A 27,240-nucleotide genomic window follows, 5' to 3' on the forward strand; every position below is an offset into this window, starting at 1 on the left:
CACCTGGGCACACCTGGGGCACACCTGAGACACACCTGAAAGTCACCTGGGGCACACCTGGGCACACCTGGGGCACACCTGAGAGGCACCTGGGACACACCTGGGCACACCTGGGGCACACCTGAGGGGCACCTGGGGCACACCTGGGGGTCCCGGACAGATTCTGAGAAGATTTGGGATTTTTTGGGCTGATTTTGGGGCATTTTGGGGCATTGAGGGCTGAATTTGGGATTCTTTGGGGCTGATTTTGGGGCATTTTGGGCTGATCTTGGGACTTTTTGGGCTGATTTTGGGGCATTTTGGGGCATTTTTGGAAGAATTTGGGATTTTTTGGGCTGATTTTGGGGCATTTTGGGATTGTTTGGGGCTGATTTGGGATTTTTTTGGCTGATTTTGGGCATTTTGAGGTATTTGGAGCTAAATTTGGGATTTCTTGGGCTGATTTTGGGGTATTTCAGGCAGATTTGGGGATTTTTTTGGGCTGATTTTCAAACATTTTGGGACATTTTGGGCAGATTCTAAAATTCCTTGGGCTGATTTTGGGGAATTTTGGGATTGTTTAGGGCAGATTTTGGGATGTTTTGGGCCGATTTTGGGATTTTTTGGGCTGATTTTGGGGCATTTTGGAGCTGAATTTGGGATTTTTTGGGCTGATTTCGGGACATTTTGGGCAGATTTGGGGATTTTTTGGGATGATTTTGGGATTTTTTGGGCTGATTTTGGGGCATTTAGGGCTGATTTTGGGATTGTTTAGGGCAGATTTGGGGCATTTTGGGTTATTTTAGGCAGGTTTTGGGATTTTTTGGGCCCCTTTTGGAGTTTTTGGAGCTGATTTTGGGATTGTTTAGGCTGATTTTGGGGCATTTCGGGGAATTTAGGGCGGATTTTGGGATTTTTTGGGGCTGATTTTGGGGCATTTTGGGATTGTTTGGGGCTGATTTGGGATTTTTTGGGCTCATTTTGGGGCATTTTGGGATTGTTTGGGCTGATTTTGGGATTTTTTGGGCAGATTTTGGGGCATTTTGGGGCGTTTAGGGCCGATTTTGGGATTCTTTGGGGCTGATTTTGGGGCACTTTGGGGCATTTTGGAGCTGAATTTGGGATTTTTTTGGATGATTTTGGGGCATTTTGGGTGGATTTTGGGGCATTTTGGGCATTTTGGGGTTTTTGGAGCTGATTTTGGGATTTTTTTGGGCTGATTTTGGGGCATTTTGGGATATTTTGGGCAAATTTTGGGATTTTTTTGGCTGATTTTGGGGCATTTGGGGCGTTTAAGGCGGACTTTGGGATTTTTTTGGGACAATTTTGGGGCCTTTTGGGCTGAATTTGGGATTTTTTTGGGGCGGATTTTGGGGCATTTTGGGCATTTTGGGAATTTGGGGCTGATTTTGGGGCGCTTTGGGATTGTTTAAGGCTGATTTGGGATTTTTTTGGGCTGATTTTGGGGCATTTTGGGATTGTTTGGGGCTGATTTGGGATTTTTTTTGGCTGATTTTGGGCATTTTGAGGTATTTGGAGCTAAATTTGGGATTTCTTGGGCTGATTTTGGGGTATTTCAGGCAGATTTGGGGATTTTTTTGGGCTGATTTTCAAACATTTTGGGACATTTTGGGCAGATTCTAAAATTCCTTGGGCTGATTTTGGGGAATTTTGGGATTGTTTAGGGCAGATTTTGGGATTTTTTGGGCGGATTTTGGGGCATTTTTGGCAGATTTTGGGATTTTTTGGGCTGATTTTGGGGCATTTTGGGTTATTTTAGGCAGGTTTTGAGATTTTTTGGGCGGATTTTGGAGTTTTTGGAGCTGATTTTGGGATTTTTTTGGGCTGATTTTCAAACATTTTGGGACATTTTGGGCAGATTCTGAAATTTTTTGGGCTGATTTTGGGGAATTTTGGGATTGTTTAGGGCAGATTTTGGGATTTTCTGGGCTGATTTTGGGGAATTTTGGGTTATTTTAGGCAGATTTTGAGATTTTTTGGGCGGATTTTGGAGTTTTTGGAGCTGATTTTGGGATTGTTTAGGCTGATTTTGGGGCATTTCGGGGAATTTAGGGCAGATTCTGGGATTTTTTGGGATGATTTTGGGGCATTTTGGGATGATTTTGGGGCATTTTGGGGTTTTTGGAGCTGATTTGGGGATTTTTTTGGGCTGATTTTCAAACATTTTGGGACATTTTGGGCAGATTCTGAAATTTTTTGGGCTGATTTTGGGGAATTTTGGGATTGTTTAGGGCAGATTTGGGGATTTTTTGGGCTGATTTTGGGGCATTTTTGGCAGATTTTGGGATTTTTGGGCTGATTTTGGGGCATTTTGGGTTATTTTAGGCAGATTTTGGGATTTTTTGGGCGGATTTTGGAGTTTTTGGAGCTGATTTTGGGATTGTTTAGGCTGATTTTGGGGCATTTCGGGGAATTTAGGGCAGATTCTGGGATTTTTTTGGGATGATTTTGGGGCATTTTGGGGTTTTTGGGGCTGATTTGGGATTTTTTGGGCTGATTTTGGGGCATTTAGGGCTGAATTTGGGATTTTTTGGGGATTATTTTGGGGCATTTTGGGGTTTTTGGAGCTGATTTTGGGATTTTTTTGGGCTGATTTTCAAACATTTTGGGACATTTTGGGCAGATTCTAAAATTCCTTGGGCTGATTTTGGGGAATTTTGGGATTGTTTAGGGCAGATTTTGGGATTTTTTGGGCGGATTTTGGGGCATTTTTGGCAGATTTTGGGATTTTTGGGCTGATTTTGGGGCATTTTGGGTTATTTTAGGCAGATTTTGGGATTTTTTGGGCCAATTTTGGAGTTTTTGGAGCTGATTTTGGGATTGTTTAGGCTGATTTTGGGGCATTTCGGGGAATTTAGGGCAGATTTTGGGATTTTTTGGGTTGATTTTGGGGCATTTTGGGATTGTTTGGGGCTGATTCGGGATTTTTTGGGCTGATTTTGGGGCATTTTGGGATTTTTGGAGCTGAATTTGGGATTTTTTGGGCTCACTTTGGGGCATTTTGGAGCTGAATTTGGGATTTTTGGGGATGATTTTGGGGCATTTTGGGCAGATTTTGGGGCATTTTGGGCATTTTGGGGTTTTTGGAGCTGATTTTGGGATTTTTTTGGGCTGATTTTCAAACGTTTTGGGACATTTTGGGCAGATTCTGAAATTTTTTGGGCTGATTTTGGGGCATTTTGGGATATTTTGGGCAAATTTTGGGATTTTTTGGGACAATTTTGGGGCCTTTTGGGCTGAATTTGGGATTTTTTTGGGGCTGATTTTGGGGCTTCTTGGAGGAAATTTTAGACAATTTTGGGTTTTAGGGTTGATTTTGGGGTATTTTTGGGTCATTTTGGGGTTTTTAAGGTTGATTTTGGGTCATTTTGGGGTTCATTTTGGGTTTTAGGGTTGATTTTGGGATATTTTTGGGTCATTTTGGAGTTTTAGAGCTGATTTTGGGGCCTTTGGGTGATTTTGGGATGATTTTGGGGAGATTTTTAGACATTTTTGGGGTTTCAGGTGGATTTTGGGGTGATTTTGGGATGATTTTTGGGGTTTCAGGTTGATTTTAGGGAGAATTTTGGACATTTTTTGGGGTTTCAGGTTGATTTTTTGGGATTTTTTGGGCTGATTTTTGGACATTTTTAGGGTTTCAGGTGGATTTTGGGGCGATTTTGGGATGATTTTTGGGGTTTCAGGTGGATTTTGGGGAGATTTTTGGACATTTTTAGGGTTTCAGGTGGATTTTGGGGAGATTTTTGGGGTCTCACGTGGATTTTTTTGGGATTTTTTGGGCTGATTTTTGGACATTTTTGGGGTTTCAGGTTGATTTTTTTGGGATTTTTTTGGGTGATTTTTGGACATTTTTGGGGGTTTCAGGTGGATTTTGGGGAGATTTTTAGACATTTTTTGGGGTTTCAGGTTGATTTTTTGGGATTTTTTGGGATTTTTTGGGCTGATTTTTGGACATTTTGGGGTTTCAGGTGGATTTTGGGGCACTTTGGGACCTTTTTTAATTATTCCGGGGTATTTCAAGTTGATTTTGGGGTGATTTTAGCTGATTTTGGGGTAATTTTGGGGTGATTTTGGGTAATTTTGGGAGATTTTGGGTAATTTTAGCTGATTTTGGGGTAATTTTGGGGTAATTTTGGGGTAATTTTGGGAGATTTGGGGTGATTTTAGCTGATTTTGGGGTAATTTTGGGGTGATTTTGGGTAATTTTGGGGTGATTTTGGGTTATTTTGGGTAATTTTGGGGTGATTTTGGGTGATTTGGGGTATTTTTGGGGTATTTTTGGGGTGTTTCTGGCCCTCACCCTCCCTGGCCAGCTCATCCAGCTCCTGCTGAGGATTTTGGGGTGATTTTGGGTGATTCTGGGTAATTTTGGGGGATATTTGGCTGATTTTGGGTATTTTTTTGGTGATTTGGGGTGATTTTGGGGTGATTTTGGGGTGATTTTGGGGGTGATTTTGGGGTCTTCTTGGGGTGATTTTGGGGTGATTTTAGGTGATTTTGGGGTGATTTTGGGGGTGATTTTGGGGTTTTTTGGGGTGATTTCGAGTATTTTTGGGGTATTTTTTGGGTAATTTTGGGTTTTTTTTGTCCCTTACCCTCCCTGGCCAGCTCGTCCAGCTCCTGCTGGGGGATTTGGGGTGACTTTGGGTAATTTTGGGTTATTTTAGGTGATTTGGGGTATTTTTTGGGTGATATTTGGGTGATTTTGGGGTCTTTTTGGGGTGATTTTGGGGTGATTTGGGGTCTTTTTGGGGTGATTTTGAGTATTTTTGGGGTATTTTTTGGGTAATTTTGGGGTGTTTTTGTCCCTTACCCTCCCTGGCCAGCTCGTCCAGCTCCTGCTGGGGATTTGGGGTGATTTTGGGTATTTTTGGGTGATTTTGGGTATTTTTGGGGTGATTTTGGGTTTTTTTGTCCCTTACCCTCCCTGGCCAGGTCGTCCAGCTCCTGCTGGGGGTGATTTGGGGTATTTTTGGGGTATTTTTGGGTAATTTTGGGGTTTTTTTGCCCCTTACCCTCCCTGGCCAGCTCGTCCAGCTCCTGCTGGGGATTTTTGGGTGATTTTGGGTATTTTTGGGGTGGTTTGAGGTGATTTTGGGGTGGTTTTGGGTATTTTTGGAGTTATTTTGGGGTATTTTTGGGTATTTTTGGGGTGATTTTGGGGTGTTTCTGTCCCTTACACTCCCTGGCCAGATCATCCAGCTCCTGATAGGAATTTTGGGGTGATTTTGGGTAATTTTGGGTTATTTTAGGTGATTTGGGGTGATTTTGGGGTGACTTGGGGTATTTTTGGGGTGATTTTAGGGTGATTTTGGGGTATTTTTTGGGGTGATTTTGGGTTTTTTTGTCCCTTACCCTCCCAGGCCAGGTCGTCCAGCTCCTGCTGGGGGTTTTGGGGTGATTTTGGGGTATTTTTTTGTATTTTTGGGGTGATTTTGGGGTGTTTTTGTCCCTTACCCTCCCTGGCCAGCTCGTCCAGCTCCTGCTGGGGATTTTGGGTGATTTTGGGTCTTTTTGGGGTGATTTTGGGGTATTTTTGGGGTGATTTTGGGTATTTTTTTGTATTTTTGGGGTAATTTTGGGGGTGTTTTTGTCCCTTACCCTCCCTGGCCAGCTCGTCCAGCTCCTGCTGGGGATTTTGGGTGATTTTGGGTCTTTTTGGGGTGATTTTGGGGTCTTTTTGGGGTGATTTTGGGGGTGATTTTGGGGTCTTTTTGGGGTATTTTGACTATTTTTGGGTGTTTCTGTCCCTTACCCTCCCTGGCCAGCTCGTCCAGCTCCTGCTGAGGGATTTGGGGTGACTTTGGGGTGATTTTGGGGTGATTTTGGGGTGATTTTGGTTTTTTTTTGTCCCTTACCCTCCCTGGCCAGCTCGTCCCGCTCCTGCTGGGGGTTTTGGGGTGACTTTGGGGTATTTTTGGGGTGATTTTGGGGTGATTTTGGGTATTTTTGGGGTGATTTTGGGTGATTTTGGGTGATTTTGGGGTATTTTTTGGGTATTTTTGGGGTAATTTTGGGCTGTTTCTGTCCCTTACCCTCCTTGGCCAGCTCGTCCAGCTCCTGCTGGGGGATTTGGGGTGATTTTGGGGTATTTTTGGGGTGATTTTGGGGTGATTTTGGCTATTTTTGGGTTTTTTTTTGTCCCTTACCCTCCCTGGCCAGGTCGTCCAGCTCCTGATGGGGATTTTGGGGTGGTTTTGGGGTAATTTTGGGTAATTTTGGGGTGTTTTTGTCCCTTACCCTCCCTGGCCAGGTCGTCCAGCTCCTGCTGGTGATCGACGTCGCCCTCCAGGCGCTCCTGGGCCGCGATCGTCTCCTCCTCATCCTCACCTGGGGGCACCGGGGTCACCAAAGGGCACCAGAATGGCACCAAAATGGGAAAAAATGGGAAAAAATGGGAAAAAATGGCACCAAAATGGGAAAAAAAGGGAAAAAATGGCACCAAATGGCACCAAAATGGCACCAAAATGGCACCAAAATGGGACCAAATGGCACCAAAATGGCACCAAAGGCACCAAAATGGGAAAAAATGGGAAAAAATGGCACCAAAATGGGAAAAAATGTCACCAAATGGCACCAAAATGGGAACAAATGGCACCAAAATGGCACCAAAAAGCATCAAAATGGGAATAAATGGCACCAAAATGGCACCAAAAATGGGAAAAATGGCACGAAATGGCACCAAAATGGCACCAAATGGCACCAAAATGGGACCAAAATGGGAACAAATGGCACCAAAATGGCACCAAATGGGACCAAAATGGGAACAAATGGCACCAAAATGGGAACAAAATGGCACCAAAATGGGAAAAAATGGCACCAAATGGCACCAAAATGGGAATAAATGGCACCAAAATGGCACCAAAATGGGAAAAATGGCACGAAATGTCACCAAAATGGCACCAAAGGCACCAAAATGGGAAAAAATGGGAAAAAATGGCACCAAAATGGGAAAAAATGGCACCAAATGGCACCAAATGGGCACCAAAAGGCACCAAAATGGCACCAAAATGGCACCAAATGGCACCAAAATGGGAACAAAATGGCATCAAAATGGGAACAAAATGGGAAAAAAAATGGCACCAAATGGGAATAAATGGCACCAAAATGGGAAAAAATGGCACCAAAATGGGAACAAATGGGAATAAATGGCAGCAAATGGCACCCAAGGCACCAAAATGGGAAAAAATGGCACCAAAAAGCACCAAAATTGGACCAAAATGGCACCAAATGGCACCAAACTGGCCGTGTGCACTCCAGGTATGTCCCCTCCCCCATCCCCCCTCACCTGTCCCCTCCCCCACCCTCACCTGTCCCACTCTCACCTGTCCCCTCTCACCTGTCCCACTCTCACCTGTCCATGTCTCACCTGTCCTCTCTCACCTGTCCTCTCACCTGTCCCCTCTCTCACCTGTCCCCTCTCACCTGTCCCACTCTCACCTGTCCCCTCTCTCACCTGTCCTCTCTCACCTGTCCTCTCACCTGTCCCCTCTCTCACCTGTCCCACTCTCACCTGTCCCACTCTCACCTGTCCCTCTCTCACCTGTCCATGTCTCACCTGTCCCCTCTCACCTGTCCTCTCTCACCTGTCCCACTCTCACCTGTCCCACCCTCACCTGTCCTCTCTCACCTGTCCCATTCTCACCTGTCCGTGTCTCACCTGTCCCCTCTCACCTGTCCCTTCCCCCACTCTCACCTGTCCCACTCTCACCTGTCCCTCTCCCACCTGTCCTACTCTCACCTGTGCCCTCCCCCACTCTCACCTGTCCATGTCTCACCTGTCCCCTCTCACCTGCCCCTCTCACCTGTCCATGTCTCACCTGTCCCACTCTCACCTGTCCCACTCTCACCTGTCCCCTCTCACCTGTCCCCTCTCACCTGTCCATGTCTCACCTGTCCCCTCTCACCTGTCCTCTCTCACCTGTCCCCTCTCACCTGTCCGTGTCTCACCTGTCTCTCTCTCACCTGTCCCCTCTCACCTGTCCCACTCTCACCTGTCCGTGTCTCACCTGTCCCCTCTCACCTGTCCCACTCTCACCTGTCCGTGTCTCACCTGTCCCCTGCCCCACCCTCACCTGTCCGTGTCTCACCTGTCCCCTCTCACCTGTCCCCTGCCCCACCCTCACCTGTCCCTCTCTCACCTGTCCTCTCTCACCTGTCTATGTCTCACCTGTCCCCTCCCCCACGCTCACCTGTCCGTGTCTCACCTGTCCCCTGCCCCACCCTCACCTGTCCGTGTCTCACCTGTCCCCTGCCCCACCCTCACCTGTCCCCCGGCCCCTCCCCCTCACCCTCCTCCTCCTCAGCCTCGAACTCTTCGTCCTCCTCGCGCGGCCCCCAGGGCGGGGGAGGGTCCCGGCCCCGCCGCAGCACCTGGGGAGGGCACAGGTGAGAGAGACACAGGTGAGACACAGGTGAGACACAGGTGAGACACAGGTGAGAGAGACACAGGTGAGAGACAGGTGAGAGAGACACAGGTGAGACACAGGTGAGAGACAGGTGAGACACAGGTGAGAGAGACAGGTGAGAGAGACACAGGTGAGAGAGACACAGGTGAGACACAGGTGAGAGACAGGTGAGACTGGGACAGATGAGAGAGACACAGATGAGAGAGACACAGGTGAGACACAGGTGAGAGACAGGTGAGACACAGGTGAGAGAGACAGGTGAGAGAGACACAGATGAGAGAGACACAGGTGAGACACAGGTGAGAGACAGGTGAGACAGGTGAGACACAGGTGAGAGACACAGGTGAGACTGGGACAGGTGAGAGAGAGGTGAGACACAGGTGAGAGATGGGAGACACGGACAGGTGACAGACGTGAGACACGGACAGGTGAGACAGGGACAGGTAAGACTAGGACAGGTGAGACACAGGTGAGAGACTGACATGTGAGAGGTGAGAGACAGGTGAGACACAGACAGGTGAGACAGAGACAGGTGAGAGTGGGGGAGGGGACAGGTGAGAATGGGACAGGTGAGAGTGGCGGGAACAGGTAAGACGGGGGAGGAGACAGGTGAGGGGGGAGGGCACAGGTGTGGTGGGGGAGGGGCGGTACCTGTGGGGGGTGGGGGAGGGGCGGTACCTGTGGGGGGAGGGAGCCCAGGAGGTCCCCGAGGGGCCGGGGGGGGCTCTCGGCCGGGGCTGCAAAGGAGGGGACAGGTGAGAGCTGGGACACCTGGGGGGCACAGGTGACACCTGGGCGGCCATGGGTGACACCTGGGCACCCACGGGTGACACCTGAGCACCCACAGGTGACACCTGAGCACCCACGGGTGACACCTGGGCACCCACAGGTGACACCTGAGCAGGCACAGGTGACACCTGAGCAGGCACAGGTGACACCTGAGCACCCCCAGGTGAAACCTGAGCACCCCCAGGTGACACCTGAGCACCCCCAGGTGACACCTGAGCACCCACGGGTGACACCTGGGCACTCACAGGTGACACCTGAGCCTCCCTGAGCACCCACAGGTGACACCTGAGCCCCTCCCAGACCCCACAGGTGATCTCCAAACCCTTCCCCCACCCCCCAGGTGAGACTCAAAGCGCTCTGACCCCCCCCAGGTGACCCCAGACCCCCCCAGGTGACCCCAAACCCGCCCAGGTGACCCCAAACCCCCCCAGGTAACCCCAAACCCCTCCAGGTGACCCCAAACCCCCCCAGGTGACCCCAAACCCCCCCCAGGTAACCCCAAACTCCCCCAGGTAACCCCAAACCCCTCCAGGTGACCCCAAACCCCTCCAGGTGACCCCAAACCCCCCCCCAGGTGTTCTCTCTCCCCCGGTGACCCCCAAACCCCCCTCAGGTGTTCTCCCCCCCAACAGGTGTTCACTCCCCCCCCCAGGTGTTCTCTCTCCCCCCAGGTGCCCTCTATCCCCCCCCAGGTGACCCCAAACCCCCCCCCCAGGTGCCCTCTCCCCCCCAGGTGTTCTCCCCCCCCCAGGTGTTCTATCCCCTCCAGGTGCCCTCTGCCCCCCGCCTCAGGTGACCCCAAACCCCCCCAGGTGACCCCAACCCCTCCCCAAATCCCCCCCAGGTGTTCCCTCCCCCCAGGTGCTCTCTCTCCCCCCAGGTGACCCCAAACCCCCTCCAGACCCCCCGTGTCCCCCCAGGTGTTCTCTCCCCTGCCAGGTGCCCTCTGTCCCCCCAGGTGACCCCAAACCCCCCCAGGTGCTCTCTCCCCCCAGGTGCCCTCTCTCCCCCCAGGTGCCCTCTCTCCCCCCAGGTGCCCTCTCTCCCCCCAGGTGTTCTCTCTCCCCAGGTGACCCCAAACCCCCCCAGGTGACCCCAAACCCCCCCCCCAACCCCCCCCCCAGGTGACCCCAAACCACCACAGGTGTTCTCTCCCTGCAGGTGTTCTATCCCCTCCAGGTGCCCTCTGCCCCCCGCCCCAGATGACCCCAAACCCCCCCAACCCCCCCCCAGGTGTTCTCCCCCCCCCAGGTGTTCTCTCTCCCCCCAGGTGTTCTCTCTCCCCCCAGGTGTTCTCTCCCCCCCCCAGGTGTTCTCTCTCCCCCCAGGTGTTCTCTCCCCCCAGGTGCCCTCTATCCCCCCCCAGGTGTTCTCTCTCCCCCCAGGTGTTCTCTCCCCCCAGGTGTTCTCTCTCCCCCCAGGTGTTCTCCCCCCCCAGGTGTTCTCTCTCCCCCCAGGTGTTCTCCCCCCCCAGGTGTTCTATCCCCCCCCAGGTGCCCTCTATCCCCCCCCAGGTGTTCTCCCCCCCCAGGTGTTCTCCCCCCCCAGGTGTTCTCTCTCCCCCCAGGTGTTCTCTCCCCCCAGGTGTTCTCTCTCCCCCCAGGTGTTCTCCCCCACCAGGTGTTCTCTCCCCCCAGGTGCTCTCTATCCCCCCCCAGGTGCCCTCTATCCCCCCCAGGTGTTCCCTCTCCCCCCCCAGGTGCCCTCTCCCCCCAGGTGCCCTCTATCCACCCCCAGGTGTTCTCCCCCCCCAGGTGCCCTCTCCCCCCCCCAGGTGCTCTCTATCCCCCCCCAGGTGCCCTCTATCCCCCCCCAGGTGTTCCCTCTCCCCCCCGGCGAGCGGCGCGGGCGGTGCCCGGGGCGCGCACCTGCGCAGGTGAGGGCGGGGCGCGGGCGGGGCGCGTTGAGGCTGCGGCTCAGCAGGTGCGAGTAGCGCTCGGTCTGGCCCACGATGAAGTCGAGCTGCAGGTCCAGCGCCTTCTTGCGCTTCTCCTCCAGGCGCGACTGCTGCTTGAACTGCACCACCTGCGCGGGGGGGGGGGCGAGCTCACCTGGGCGCCCACCTGGGCACCGACCGGGGTGCTCACCTGGGCACCGGGGTGCTCACCTGTGTGCTCATCCACCCACCTGTGTGCCCACCTGTGCGCCCACCTGGGCACCGGGGTGCTCATCCACCCACCTGTGTGCTCACCTGGGCATCGGTGTGCTCACCTGTGTGCTCATCCACCCACCTGTGTGCTCACCTGGGCGCCCACCTGGGCACCGGGGTGCTCACCTGTGTGCTCATCCACCCACCTGTGTGCTCATCCACCCACCTGTGTGCTCACCTGTGCGCCCACCTGGGCACCGGGGTGCTCATCCACCCACCTGTGTGCTCACCTGTGTGCTCACCTGGGCACCGGTGTGCTCACCTGTGTGCTCATCCACCCACCTGTGTGCCCAGCCACCCGTGTGCTCATCCACCCACCTGTGCGCTCACCTGTGTGCCCACCCACCCACCTGTGTACTCATCCACCCACCTGTGTGCTCACCTGTGTGGCCACCCACCCACCTGTGTGCTCACCCGTGTGCCCACCTGGGCACTGGGGTGCTCACCTGGGCACCGGGGTGCTCACCTGTGTGCTCGTCCACCCACCTGTGTGCTCACCTGTGTGCCTGTGTGCTCACCTGTGTGCCTGTGTGCTCACCTGAGCGCCCACCTGGGCACCGGTGTGCTCATCCACCCACCTGTGCGCTCATCCACCCAACTGTGTGCTCACCTGAGCACCCACCTGGGCACCGGGGTGCTCACCTGGGCACCGGGGTGCTCATCCACCCACCTGTGTGCTCATCCACTCACCTGTGTGCTCACCTGGGCGCCCACCTGGGCACCGGGGTGCTCACCTGGGCACCAGTGTGCTCATCCACCCACCTGTGTGCTCATCCACCCACCTGTGCGCTCACCTGTGTGCTCATCCACCCACCTGTGTGCTCATCCACCCACCTGTGTGCTCACCTGGGCACCCACCTGGGCACCGGGGTGCTCATCCACCCACCTGTGCGCCCACCTGGGCACCGGGGTGCTCACCTGTGTGCTCATCCACCCACCTGTGTGCCCACCTGTGTGCTCATCCACCCACCTGTGTGCTCACCTGTGTGCTCATCCACCCACCTGTGTGCTCACCTGGGCGCCCACCTGGGCACCGGTGTGCTCATCCACCCACCTGTGTGCTCACCTGTGTGCTCACCTGTGTGCTCACCTGTGTGCTCACCTGTGTGCCTGTTTGCTCACCTGTGTGCTCATCCACCCACCTGTGTGCTCACCTGTGTGCTCGTCCACCCACCTGTGTGCTCACCTGTGCGCCCACCTGGGCACCGGGGTGCTCATCCACCCACCTGTGTGCTCATCCACCCACCTGTGCGCCCACCTGGGCACCGGGGTGCTCACCTGTGTGCTCATCCACCCACCTGTGTGCTCATCCACCCACCTGTGTGCCCACCTGTGCGCCCACCTGGGCACCGGGGTGCTCATCCACCCACCTGTGTGCTCACCTGGGCGCCCACCTGGGCACCGGGGTGCTCATCCACCCACCTGTGTGCTCACCTGTGTGCTCGTCCACCCACCTGTGTGCTCACCTGTGTGCTCATCCACCCACCTGTGTGCTCATCCACCCACCTGTGTGCTCACCTGTGTGCTCATCCACCCACCTGTGTGCTCATCCACCCACCTGTGTGCTCACCTGTGTGCTCATCCACCCACCTGTGTGCTCACCTGTGTGCTCATCCACCCACCTGTGTGCTCATCCACCCACCGGTGTGTTCACCTGTGCGCCCACCTGGGCACCGGTGTGCTCACCTGTGTGCCTGCCTGTGTGCCCGCCCACCCACCTGTGTGCCCACCCACCCACCTGTGTGCTCATCCACTCACCTGGGCGCCCACCTGGGCACCGGTGCGCTCACCAGTGTGCTCACCTGGGCACCTGTGTGCTCACCTGTGTGCCCACCCACCCACCTGTGTGCTCATCCACTCACCTGGGCGCCCACCTGGGCACCGGTGCGCTCACCAGTGTGCTCACCTGGGCACCTGTGTGCCCACCTGTGCGCCCACCTGGGCACCGGGGTGCTCATCCACCCACCTGTGTGCTCACCTGGGCGCCCACCTGGGCACCGGGGTGCTCATCCACCCACCTGTGTGCTCACCTGTGTGCTCGTCCACCCACCTGTGTGCTCACCTGTGTGCTCATCCACCCACCTGTGTGCTCACCTGTGTGCTCATCCACCCACCTGTGTGCTCACCTGTGTGCTCATCCACCCACCTGTGTGCTCACCTGTGTGCTCATCCACCCACCTGTGTGCTCACCTGTGTGCTCACCTGTGTGCTCATCCACCCACCTGTGTGCCCACCTGGGCACATGAGTGCCAGCCCAGGGCACCTGTGACACGGTCAGTGATGGTCAGGGATGGTCAGTGACGGTCAGTGACGGTCAGCGATGGTCAGTGATGGTCAGTGATGGTCAGTGATGGTCAGTGATGGTCAGTGATGGTCAGGGATGGTCAGTGACGGTCAGTGATGGTCAGTGATGGTCACTCATGGTCAGTGATGGTCAGTGATGGTCAGTGATGGTCAGTGATGGTCAGTGATGGTCACTCATGGTCAGTGATGGTCAGTGATGGTCAGTGATGGTCAGTGACGGTCAGTGATGGTCAGTGATGGTCAGCAGTGGTCAGTGATGGTCAGTGATGGTCAGTGATGGTCAGTGACGGTCAGTGACGGTCAGCAGTGGTCAGTGATGGTCAGTGATGGTCAGCGATGGTCAGTGATGGTCAGTGATGGTCAGGGATGGTCAGGGATGGTCAGTGATGGTCAGTGATGGTCAGTGATGGTCAGGGATGGTCAGGGATGGTCAGTGATGGTCAGTGATGGTCAGTGACGGTCAGCGACGGTCAGTGATGGTCAGCAGTGGTCAGTGATGGTCAGCGATGGTCAGGGATGGTCAGTGACGGTCAGCGATGGTCAGGGATGGTCAGTGATGGTCAGTGATGGTCAGTGACGGTCAGCGATGGTCAGGGATGGTCAGGGATGGTCAGTGATGGTCAGCGATGGTCAGGGATGGTCAGCGATGGTCAGTGATGGTCAGTGATGGTCAGCAGTGGTCAGCGATGGTCAGTGATGGTCAGGGATGGTCACTCATGGTCAGCGATGGTCAGTGATGGTCAGTGATGGTCACTCATGCTCAGTGATGATCAGTGATGGTCAGTGATGGTCAGCGATGGTCAGAGATGGTCAGTGATGGTCACTCATGGTCAGCGATGGTCAGTGATGGTCAGCAGTGGTCAGTGATGGTCAGTGATGGTCAGTGATGGTCAGCGATGGTCAGTGATGGTCAGTGATGGTCAGTGATGGTCAGTGATGGTCACTCATGGTCAGTGATGGTCAGCGATGGTCAGCGATGGTCAGTGATGGTCAGTGATGGTCAGTGATGGTCACTCATGGTCAGTGATGGTCAGTGATGGTCAGTGACGGTCAGGGATGGTCAGTGATGGTCAGCGATGGTCAGTGATGGTCAGTGATGGTCAGTGATGGTCAGCAGTGGTCAGTGATGGTCAGTGATGGTCAGCGATGGTCAGTGATGGTCAGTGATGGTCAGGGATGGTCAGCGATGGTCAGCGATGGTCAGCGATGGTCAGTGATGGTCAGCGATGGTCAGCGATGGTCAGCGATGGTCAGTGATAGTCAGCAGTGGTCAGTGATGGTCAGGGATGGTCAGCGATGGTCAGTGATGGTCAGTGATGGTCAGCGATGGTCAGTGATGGTCAGCAGTGGTCAGTGATGGTCAGTGATGGTCAGCAGTGGTCAGCGATGGTCAGCAGTGGTCAGCGATGGTCAGCGATGGTCAGTGATGGTCAGCGATGGTCAGTGATGGTCAGTGATGGTCAGTGATGGTCAGCAATGGTCAGTGACGGTCAGCGATGGTCAGTGATGGTCAGTGATGGTCAGTGATGGTCAGTGATGGTCAGTGATGGTCAGCAATGGTCAGTGACGGTCAGCGATGGTCAGTGATGGTCAGTGATGGTCAGGGATGGTCAGCAGTGGTCAGTGATGGTCAGCGATGGTCAGTGATGGTCAGTGATGGTCAGCGATGGTCAGCTGTGGTCAGTGACGGTCAGTGATGGTCAGTGATGGTCAGCGATGGTCAGTGATGGTCAGTGATGGTCAGCGATGGTCAGGGATGGTCAGTGATGGTCAGCGATGGTCAGTGATGGTCAGCAGTGGTCAGTGATGGTCAGCGATGGTCAGTGATGGTCAGCGATGGTCAGTGATGGTCAGCAGTGGTCAGTGATGGTCAGTGATGGTCAGTGATGGTCAGCAGTGGTCAGTGATGGTCAGCGATGGTCAGCGATGGTCAGTGATGGTCAGGGATGGTCAGTGATGGTCAGTGATGGTCAGTGATGGTCAGCGAAGGTCAGCGATGGTCAGCGATGGTCAGTGATGGTCAGTGATGGTCAGTGATGGTCAGTGACGGTCAGTGATGGTCAGGGATGGTCAGGGATGGTCAGCAGTGGTCAGTGATGGTCAGTGATGGTCAGTGATGGTCAGTGACGGTCAGTGACGGTCAGCAGTGGTCAGTGATGGTCAGTGATGGTCAGCGATGGTCAGTGATGGTCAGTGATGGTCAGGGATGGTCAGGGATGGTCAGTGATGGTCAGCGATGGTCAGTGATGGTCAGGGATGGTCAGGGATGGTCAGGGATGGTCAGTGATGGTCAGTGATGGTCAGTGACGGTCAGCGATGGTCAGGGATGGTCAGGGATGGTCAGTGATGGTCAGCGATGGTCAGTGATGGTCAGCGATGGTCAGGGATGGTCAGCGATGGTCAGTGATGGTCAGTGATGGTCAGCAGTGGTCAGCAGTGGTCAGGGATGGTCACTCATGGTCAGCGATGGTCAGTGATGGTCAGTGATGGTCACTCATGCTCAGTGATGATCAGTGATGGTCAGTGATGGTCAGCGATGGTCAGAGATGGTCAGTGATGGTCACTCATGGTCAGCGATGGTCAGTGATGGTCAGCAGTGGTCAGTGATGGTCAGTGATGGTCAGTGATGGTCAGCGATGGTCAGTGATGGTCAGCAGTGGTCAGTGATGGTCAGGGATGGTCAGTGATGGTCAGTGATGGTCAGTGATGGTCAGCGATGGTCAGTGATGGTCAGTGATGGTCAGTGATGGTCAGTGATGGTCACTCATGGTCAGTGATGGTCAGCGATGGTCAGCGATGGTCAGTGATGGTCAGTGATGGTCAGTGATGGTCACTCATGGTCAGTGATGGTCAGCGATGGTCAGTGATGGTCAGTGATGGTCAGTGATGGTCAGCAGTGGTCAGTGATGGTCAGTGATGGTCAGCGATGGTCAGTGATGGTCAGTGATGGTCAGGGATGGTCAGCGATGGTCAGCGATGGTCAGCGATGGTCAGTGATGGTCAGCGATGGTCAGCGATGGTCAGCGATGGTCAGTGATAGTCAGCAGTGGTCAGTGATGGTCAGGGATGGTCAGCGATGGTCAGTGATGGTCAGTGATGGTCAGCGATGGTCAGTGATAGTCAGCGATGGTCAGCAGTGGTCAGTGATGGTCAGTGATGGTCAGTGATGGTCAGTGATGGTCAGTGATGGTCAGCAGTGGTCAGTGATGGTCAGCAATGGTCAGTGATGGTCAGCGATGGTCAGCGATGGTCAGTGATGGTCAGTGATGGTCAGCGATGGTCAGCAGTGGTCAGTGATGGTCAGAGATGGTCAGTGACGGTCAGTGATGGCCAGTGACGGTCAGCGATGGTCAGCGATGGTCAGTGATGGTCAGTGATGGTCAGTGATGGTCAGTGATGGTCAGCGATGGTCAGTGATGGTCAGCGATGGTCAGTGATGGTCAGTGATGGTCAGTGATGGTCAGTGACGGTCAGTGATGGTCAGCAGTGGTCAGCGATGGTCAGTGATGGTCAGTGATGGTCAGCGATGGTCAGTGATGGTCAGCAGTGGTCAGTGATGGTCAGTGATGGTCAGCAGTGGTCAGCGATGGTCAGCAGTGGTCAGCGATGGTCAGCGATGGTCAGTGATGGTCAGCGATGGTCAGTGATGGTCAGTGATGGTCAGTGATGGTCAGCAATGGTCAGTGACGGTCAGCGATGGTCAGTGATGGTCAGTGATGGTCAGGGATGGTCAGCAGTGGTCAGTGATGGTCAGCGATGGTCAGTGATGGTCAGTGATGGTCAGGGATGGTCAGCAGTGGTCAGGGATGGTCAGCAGTGGTCAGTGATGGTCAGTGATGGTCAGTGATGGTCAGCGATGGTCAGTGATGGTCAGTGATGGTCAGCGATGGTCAGGGATGGTCAGTGATGGTCAGCGATGGTCAGTGATGGTCAGCAGTGGTCAGTGATGGTCAGCGATGGTCAGTGATGGTCAGCGATGGTCAGTGATGGTCAGCAGTGGTCAGTGATGGTCAGTGATGGTCAGTGATGGTCAGCAGTGGTCAGTGATGGTCAGCGATGGTCAGCGATGGTCAGTGATGGTCAGCGATGGTCAGTGATGGTCAGCGATGGTCAGTGATGGTCAGTGATGGTCAGCGATGGTCAGTGATGGTCAGCGATGGTCAGTGATGGTCAGTGATGGTCAGGGATGGTCAGTGATGGTCAGTGATGGTCAGTGATGGTCAGCGAAGGTCAGCGATGGTCAGCGATGGTCAGCGATGGTCAGTGATGGTCAGTGATGGTCAGCGATGGTCAGCGATGGTCAGTGATGGTCAGTGATGGTCAGCAGTGGTCAGTGATGGTCAGTGATGGTCAGTGATGGTCAGCGATGGTCAGTGATGGTCAGCGATGGTCAGCGATGGTCAGTGATGGTCAGTGATGGTCAGCAGTGGTCAGTGACGGTCAGTGATGGTCACTCATGGTCAGTGATGGTCACTCAAGGTCAGCAATGGTCAGCGATGGTCAGCGATGGTCAGTGATGGTCAGCGATGGTCAGTGATGGTCAGTGATGGTCAGAGATGGTCAGTGATGGTCAGTGATGGTCAGTGATGGTCAGCAGTGGTCAGTGATGGTCAGTGATGGTCAGCAGTTGTCAGTGATGGTCAGCGATGGTCAGCGATGGTCAGTGATGATCAGTGATGGTCAGTGATGGTCAGTGATGGTCAGTGATGGTCAGTGATGGTCAGCGATGGTCAGTGATGGTCAGGGATGGTCAGCGATGGTCAGCAGTGGTCAGTGATGGTCAGTGATGGTCAGGGATGGTCAGTGATGGTCAGCGATGGTCAGTGATGGTCAGTGATGGTCAGTGATGGTCAGCGATGGTCAGCAGTGGTCAGTGATGGTCAGTGATGGTCAGTGATGGTCAGTGATGGTCAGTGATGGTCAGTGATGGTCAGTGATGGTCAGTGATGGTCAGCGATGGTCAGCGATGGTCAGTGATGGTCAGCAGTGGTCAGTGATGGTCAGAGATGGTCAGTGACGGTCAGTGATGGCCAGTGACGGTCAGCGATGGTCAGCGATGGTCAGTGATGGTCAGTGATGGTCAGTGATGGTCAGTGATGGTCAGCGATGGTCAGTGATGGTCAGTGATGGTCAGTGATGGTCAGTGACGGTCAGTGATGGTCAGCAGTGGTCAGCGATGGTCAGTGATGGTCAGTGATGGTCAGCGATGGTCAGTGATGGTCAGCAGTGGTCAGTGATGGTCAGTGATGGTCAGCAGTGGTCAGCGATGGTCAGCAGTGGTCAGCGATGGTCAGCGATGGTCAGTGATGGTCAGCGATGGTCAGTGATGGTCAGTGATGGTCAGTGATGGTCAGCAATGGTCAGCAGTGGTCAGCGATGGTCAGTGATGGTCAGTGATGGTCAGGGATGGTCAGCAGTGGTCAGTGATGGTCAGCGATGGTCAGTGATGGTCAGTGATGGTCAGGGATGGTCAGCAGTGGTCAGGGATGGTCAGCAGTGGTCAGTGATGGTCAGTGATGGTCAGTGATGGTCAGCGATGGTCAGTGATGGTCAGCAGTGGTCAGTGATGGTCAGCGATGGTCAGTGATGGTCAGCGATGGTCAGTGATGGTCAGCAGTGGTCAGTGATGGTCAGTGATGGTCAGTGATGGTCAGCGATGGTCAGCGATGGTCAGTGATGGTCAGCGATGGTCAGTGATGGTCAGTGATGGTCAGTGATGGTCAGTGATGGTCAGCGATGGTCAGTGATGGTCAGTGATGGTCAGTGATGGTCAGCGATGGTCAGCGATGGTCAGTGATGGTCAGCAGTGGTCAGTGACGGTCAGTGATGGTCACTCATGGTCAGTGATGGTCACTCAAGGTCAGCAATGGTCAGCGATGGTCAGCGATGGTCAGTGATGGTCAGCGATGGTCAGTGATGGTCAGTGATGGTCAGAGATGGTCAGTGATGGTCAGTGATGGTCAGTGATGGTCAGCAGTGGTCAGTGATGGTCAGTGATGGTCAGCAGTTGTCAGTGATGGTCAGCGATGGTCAGCGATGGTCAGTGATGATCAGTGATGGTCAGTGATGGTCAGTGATGGTCAGTGATGGTCAGCGATGGTCAGTGATGGTCAGGGATGGTCAGCGATGGTCAGCAGTGGTCAGTGATGGTCAGTGATGGTCAGGGATGGTCAGTGATGGTCAGCGATGGTCAGTGATGGTCAGTGATGGTCAGTGATGGTCAGCGATGGTCAGCAGTGGTCAGTGATGGTCAGTGATGGTCAGTGATGGTCAGTGATGGTCAGTGATGGTCAGCGATGGTCAGCGATGGTCAGTGATGGTCAGCAGTGGTCAGTGATGGTCAGTGATGGTCAGCGGTGGTCAGCGATGGTCACTCATGGTCAGTGATGGTGAGGGATGGTCAGCAGTGGTCAGTGATAGTCAGTGATGGTCAGTGATGGTCAGGGATGGTCAGCGATGGTCACTCATGGTCAGTGATGATCAGTGATGGTCACTCATGGTCAGTGATGGTCAGTGACGGTCAGTGATGGTCAGCGATGGTCAGTGATGGTCAGTGATGGTCAGTGATGGTCAGCAGTGGTCAGTGATGGTCAGAGATGGTCAGCGATGGTCACTCATGGTCATCAACGGTCATCAAAGGGCACCCCAACGTGTGCCCAGGTGTGCTCAGGTGTGCTCAGATGTGCCCAGGTGTGCTCAGGTGCACTTACCTGTTGCCAGCTGTGCCCAGGTGTGTCCCAGGTGTACTGACCTGCCCCCAGTGTGTCCCAGGTGTGCCCAGGTGTGCCCCAGATGCCCCCAGGTGTCCTCTGGTGTATCCCAGGTGTGCCCAGGTGTGCCCCCAGGCATCCCCAGGTGCCTACAGGTGTCCCCATGTGCCCCCCAGGTGTGTCCCAGGTGTATCCTATGTGCTCCCAGGTGTGCCCATGTGCTCCCAGGTGTGCCCAGGTGTATCCTATGTGCTCCCAGGTGTGCCCATGTGCTCCCAGGTGTGTCCCAGGTGTATCCTATGTGCTCCCAGGTGTGCTCATGTGCTCCCAGGTGTGCCCAGGTGTATCCCAGGTGCCCCCAGGTATCCAGGTGTATCCTATGTGCTGCCAAGTGCCCCCAGGTGCCCCCAGGTGCGTCCCCAGGTGTGCCCATGTGCCCCCAGGTGTGCCCCCAGGCACCTCCAGGTGTGTCCCAGGTGTCCCCATGCGCCCCCAGGTGTCCCCATGCGCCCCCAGGTGTATCCCATGCGCCCCCAGGTGTATCCCATGTGCCCCCAGGTGTATCCTATGTGTCCCCAGGTGTATCCTATGTGTCCCCAGGTGTGGCCAGGTGTCCCCAGGTGTGCCCCCAGGCACCTCCAGGTGTGTCCCAGGCGTGCCCAGGTGTGTCCCAGGTGTCCCCATGTGCCCCCAGGTGTATCCCATGTGTCCCCAGGTGTGCCCATGTGCCCCCAGGTGTATCCCATGTGCCCCCAGGTGTGCCCATGTGCCCCCAGGTGTATCCCATGTGCCCCCAGGTGTGCCCATGTGCCCCCAGGTGCCCCCACGTGCCCCCAGGTCTATGCCAGGTGCCCCCATGCGCCCCCAGGTGTGCCCAGGTGTCCCCAGGTGTGCCCCCAGGCGCCTCCAGGTGTGTCCCAGGCGTGCCCAGGTGTGTCCCAGGTGTGCCCATGTGACCCCAGGTGTATCCTATGCGCCCCCAGGTGTGTCCCATGCGCCCCCAGGTGTGTCCCATGCGCCCCCAGGTGTGTCCCAGGTGCGCCCAGGTGTGCCCAGGTGCGCCCAGGTGCGGCGGGTACCTTCTCGACGCTGCTCCAGAAGTGGCGCACCTCGCGGGCGATGGCGGCGGCCACGCGGCGCAGCTTGGCCTGCTCCTCGCGCTTGGCGCGCTCCTGGCGCTGCCGCTGCTCCTCGTGGTGCCGCATCACCATCCGCACCACCTGGGCAGGTGAGACAGGTGAGACAGGTGTGAGAGATACAGGTGTGATACACGTGTGAGATACAGGTGTGACAGCACACAGACACCCCGACCCCGCTGCTCCTCGTGGTGCCGCATCACCATCCGCACCACCTGGGCAGGTGAGACAGGTGAGACAGGTGAGACAGGTGTGAAAGATACAGGTGCGAGAGAGACAGGTGAGACAGGTGTGAGACAGGTGTGACAGCACACAGACACCCCGACCCCCGCTGCTCCTCGTGGTGCCGCAGCACCATCCGCACCACCTGGGCAGGTGAGACACGTGAGACAGGTGAGAGAGACAGGTGAGATACAGGTGTGATACATGTGTGAGATACAGGTGTGACAGCAGACACCCCGACCCCGCTGCTCCTCGTGGTGCTGCAGCACCATCCGCACCACCTGGGCAGGTGAGACAGGTGAGACAGGTGTGAGAGACAGGTGAGACAGGTGTGATACATGTGAGAGATACAGGTGTGACAGCACACAGACACCCCGACCCCCGCTGCTCCTCGTGGTGCTGCAGCACCATCCGCACCACCTGGGCAGGTGAGACAGGTGACACAGGTGTGAGAGACAAGTGAGGTACAGGTGTGACAGGTGAGACACAGGTGTGACACTACACAGCCCGACCCCGCTGCTCCTCGTGGTGCTGCAGCACCATCCGCACCACCTGGGCAGGTGAGACAGGTGACACAGGTGTGAGAGACAAGTGAGGTACAGGTGTGACAGGTGAGACACAGGTGTGACACTACACAGCCCGACCCCGCTGCTCCTCGTGGTGCCGCATCACCATCCGCACCACCTGGGCAGGTGAGAGAGACAGGTGAGACAGGTGAGACAGGTGTGAGAGACAGGTGAGATACAGGTGTGAGAGATACAGGTGAGACACCAGACACCCCGACCCCGCTGCTCCTCGTGGTGCCACATCACCATCCGCACCACCTGGGCAGGTGAGACAGGTGAGACAGGTGTGAGAGACAGGTGTGAGACAGGTGTGAGAGACAGGTGAGACAGGTGAGACAGGTATGAGAGACAGGTGTGACAGCACACAGCCCGACCCCGCTGCTCCTCGTGGTGCCGCATCACCATCCGCACCACCTGGGCAGGTGAGACAGGTGAGACAGGTGAGAGACAGGTGTGAGAGATACAGGTGTGAAAGATACAGGTGCAAGGGAGACAGGTGAGACACCAGACACCCCGACCCCGCTGCTCCTCGTGGTGCCGCAGCACCATCCGCACCACCTGGGCAGGTGAGACAGGTGAGACAGGTGAGGTACAGGTGTGAAAGATACAGGTGTGAGACAGGTGTGAGAGACAGGTGTGAGACAGGTGAGACACCAGGCACCCCGACCCCGCTGCTCCTCGTGGTGCCGCAGCACCATCCGCACCACCTGTGCAGGTGAGACAGCTGAGACAGGTGAGAGAGATACAGGTGTGACAGGTGTGACACAGGTGTGACAGCACACAGACACCCCGACCCCGCTGCTCCTCGTGGTGCCGCAGCACCATCCGCACCACCTGGGCAGGTGAGACACGTGAGACAGGTGAGACAGGTGAGACAGGTGTGAGAGACACAGGTGTGACAGGTGTGACAGATGAGACAGGTATGAGAGACAGGTGAGGGACAAGTGAGAGATACAGGTGAGAGACAAGTGAGAGAGACAGGTGTGAGACACAGGTGTGAGAGAGAGGTGTGCCCAGGTGTGCCCAGGTGTGCCCAGGTGTGACCTGAGCTTCTCCAGGTGTTCAAACCCACCTGAGATGCCACCACAGGTGCTCCAGGCCACCAAAAATCACCAAAAACCACCCAAAACTCGCCTGAATTTCACCCAATTTTTGCCCGATTTTCACCCAAATTTCTCCCAGGTGTGCCCAGGTGTGTCCAGGTGTCACCTGAGCAGCTCCAGGTGTTCAAACCCACCTGAGATACCACCACGGGTGCTCCAGGCCACCAAAAAACACCAAAAACCACCCAAAACTCACCCAAATTTCACCCAATTTTCGCCCGATTTTCACCCAGATTTCTCCCAGGTGTGCCCAGGTGCGCCCAGGTGTGCCCAGGTGTGCCCAGGTGTATCCAGGTGTCACCTGAGCTTCTCCAGGTGCTCAAACCCACCTGAGATGCCACCACAGGTGCCCCAGGTGTCCAAAAATCACCAAAAAACTGCCAAAACTCGCCCGAATTTCACCCGAATTTCACCCGAATTTCACCCAAATTTCTCCCAGGTGTGCCCAGGTGTGTCCAGGTGTCACCTGAGCAGCTCCAGGTGCTCAAACCCACCTGAGATGCCACCACGGGTGCTCCAGCCCACCAAAAATCCCCCAAAACTCGCCCGAATTTCACCCGAATTTCACCCAGATTTCTGCCAGGTGTGCCCAGGTGTGCCCAGGTGTGCCCAGGTGCGTTACCTTCCTGGCCACGCCCCTCTTCCAGCGCCTCTCCTGGGCGAAGTCGGCGGCCAGCCACTGCATCTCCTCGCACAGGTAGTCCCAGTGCACCTTGGGCCGCGCCGGCTCGGGCACCTTGGGCAGGCGCCGCAGCGACCAGAAACCCTCGCGCTTCATCTCGGCCACGCGGTGCTCCACCTCGGCCTCCTGCACAGGTGAGCACAGGTGAGCACAGGTGAGCACAGGTGAGACAGGTGAGGCAAAAAAAAAAACCAAAAAAATGGCAAAAAACCCTGAAATTTTATCCCGAAAATTGAGTAAATTGGAGTAATTTTGCTCAAAAACATCTAAAGGCTGGGGACAGGTGAGAACAGATGAGACAGGTGGGACAGGTGAGACAGGTGAGGGGCAGGTGAGCACAGGTGAGACAGGTGAGAGACAGGTACAGCAAAAAAAAAACCGAAAAAATGGCAAAAAAAACCCAAAATTTTATCCCAAAAATTGAGTAAATTGAGGTTATTTTGCTCAAAAACCTCGGCTTCACCTGGGGACAGGTGAGCACAGGTGAGACAGGTGAGACAGGTGAGCACAGGTGAGACAGGTGAGACAGGTGAGGCAAAAGAAACCCCGAAAAAGTGGCAAAAAACCCCAAAATTTTATCCAAAAAATTGAGTAAATTGAGGTTATTTTGCTCAAAAACCTCGGCTTCACCTGGGGACAGGTGAGCACAGGTGAGACAGGTGAGACAGGTGTGGGGCAGGTGAGCACAGGTGAGACAGGTGAGACAGGTGAGACAGGTGAGGCAAAAAAAACCCGAAAAAATGGCAAAAAACCCCCAAAATTTTACCCCAAAAATTGAGTAAATTGGAGTAATTTTGCTCAAAAACATCTAAAGGCTGGGGACAGGTGAGAGAAGTGAGACAGGTGAGACAGGTGAGACAGGTGAGAGACAGGTACAGCAAAAAAAACCAAAAAAAATGGCAAAAAAACCCCAAAATTTTATCCCAAAATTTGACTAAATTGGGGTTATTTCACTCAAAACCTCCGAAGTCACTGCTAAAGGCTTCACCTGGGGACAGGTAAGCACAGGTGAGACAGGTAAGGGACAGGTGAGCACAGGTGGGACAGGTGAGGGACAGGTGGGGACAGGTGAGGCAAAAAAAAAAACCAAAAAAATTGCAAAAAACCCCGAGATTTTATCCCGAAAATTGAGTAAATTGAGGTTATTTTGCTCAAAAAACATCTAAAGGCTGGGGACAGGTGAGACAAGTGAGACAGGTGAGACAGGTGAGACAGGTGAGGGGCAGGTGAGACAGGTGAGACAGGTGAGACAGGTGAGACAGGTGAGACAGGTGAGGGGCAGGTGAGACAGGTGAGACAGGTGAGACAGGTGAGAGACAGGTGGGGACAGGTGAGACAGGTGGGACAGGTGAGACAGGTGAGACAGGTGAGACAGGTGAGAGGCAGGTGGGGACAGGTGAGGCAAAAAAAAACCCCGAAAAAATGGAAAAAAAACCCCAAAATTTTATCCCGAAAATTGAGTAAATTGAGGTTATTTTGCTCAAAAACATCTAAAGGCTGGGGACAGGTGAGACAAGTGAGACAGGTGAGACAGGTGAGACAGGTGGGACAGGTGAGACAGGTGAGAGACAGGTACAGCAAAAAAACCCCGAAAAAGTGGCAAAAAAACCCAAAATTTTATCCCAAAAATTGAGTAAATTGAGGTTATTTTGCTCAAAAACCTCGGCTTCACCTGGGGACAGGTGAGACAGGTGAGACAGGTGAGCACAGGTGAGAGAGGTGAGACAGGTGAGGGGTGGGTGGGGACAGGTGAGACAGGTGAGACAGGTGAGACAGGTGAGCACAGGTGGGACAGGTGAGCACAGGTGGGACAGGTGGGACAGGTGAGACAGGTGGGACAGGTGAGCACAGGTGGGACAGGTGAGCACAGGTGGGACAGGTGGGACAGGTGAGACAGGTGGGACAGGTGAGCTCAGGTGGGACAGGTGAGCTCAGGTGATGTTTGGAACAAAAAATCCCTAAAAAACCCAAAATCCCCCCAGTTCCATCCCCAGCCCCTCCCAGTTTGTCCCAGTCCCCCAGAACGCCCAACCAGTACAAACCAGTACAAACCAGTCTAACCCAATCTAGCCCAGTATAGCCCAGTATAACCCAGTATAGCCCAGTATAGCCCAGTATAGCCCAGTATAGCCCAGTATAACCCAGTATAAACCAGTATAAACCAGTATAACCCAGTATAGCCCAGTATAACCCAGTATAACCCAGTATAACCCAGTATAACCCAGTATAACCCAGTATAGCCCAGTATAACCCAGTATAACCCAGTATAGCCCAGTATAGCCCAGTATAACCCAGTATAACCCAGTATAACCCAGTATAACCCAGTATAGCCCAGTATAACCCAGTATAACCCAGTATAACCCAGTATAACCCAGTATAGCCCAGTATAGCCCAGTATAACCCAGTATAGCCCAGTATAACCCAGTATAACCCAGTATAGCCCAGTATAACCCAGTATAACCCAGTATAACCCAGTATAGCCCAGTATACCCCAGTAAAACCCAGTAGAGCCCAGTATAACCCAGTATAACCCAGTATAACCCAGTATAGCCCAGTATACCCCAGTAAAACCCAGTAGAGCCCAGTATAACCCAGTATAACCCAGTATAACCCAGTATAGCCCAGTATAACCAATCCCAGCCCGTTCCCAGCCCATTCCCAGTACAAACCAGTATACCCAGTAAGGTTTAACCCTTACGTGCTTGGCCTGCTCGGCGATCTCGGCCGGCTCCGCTCCCAGTATAGCCCAGTATAACCCAGTATAACCCAGTATAACCCAGTATAACCCAGTATAGCCCAGTATAACCCAGTATAACCCAGTATAGCCCAGTATAGCCCAGTATAGCCCAGTATAACCCAGTATAACCAATCCCAGCCCATTCCCAGTACAAACCAGTATACCCAGTAAGGTTTAACCCTTACGTGCTTGGCCTGCTCGGCGATCTCGGCCGGGCTCCGCTCCCAGTATAGCCCAGTATAACCCAGTATAGCCCAGTATAACCCAGTATAACCCAGTATAACCCAGTATAGCCCAGTATAGCCCAGTATAACCCAGTATAGCCCAGTATAGCCCAGTATAACCCAGTATAACCCAGTATAACCAATCCCAGCCCATTCCCAGCCCATTCCCAGTACAAACCAGTACAAACCAGTATACCCAGTTAACCCTTA

The 27,240-nt window shown here is 54.3% G+C and overlaps 1 protein-coding gene across 1 annotated transcript in view; it reads right to left on the reverse strand.

Annotated features, from left to right (window-relative positions):
- LOC128802834 (helicase SRCAP-like) overlaps nt 1-27,027 on the reverse strand; it is a gene marked incomplete at its 5' end in the record, with an annotated part of 65,800 nt that extends 38,773 nt beyond the window's left edge. Inside the window, 7 exon segments of the mRNA XM_053969414.1 lie at nt 6,241-6,330; nt 8,292-8,373; nt 9,087-9,145; nt 11,066-11,222; nt 21,440-21,580; nt 24,010-24,195; nt 26,992-27,027. Of these exon segments, the coding sequence (XP_053825389.1) occupies nt 6,241-6,330; nt 8,292-8,373; nt 9,087-9,145; nt 11,066-11,222; nt 21,440-21,580; nt 24,010-24,195; nt 26,992-27,027 (751 nt within the window).
- Between the last annotated feature and the right edge of the window lie 213 nt (nt 27,028-27,240).

This window comes from Vidua macroura, unplaced genomic scaffold (assembly GCF_024509145.1).
Source record: "Vidua macroura isolate BioBank_ID:100142 unplaced genomic scaffold, ASM2450914v1 whyUn_scaffold_198, whole genome shotgun sequence".
Taxonomy (NCBI): domain Eukaryota; kingdom Metazoa; phylum Chordata; class Aves; order Passeriformes; family Viduidae; genus Vidua; species Vidua macroura.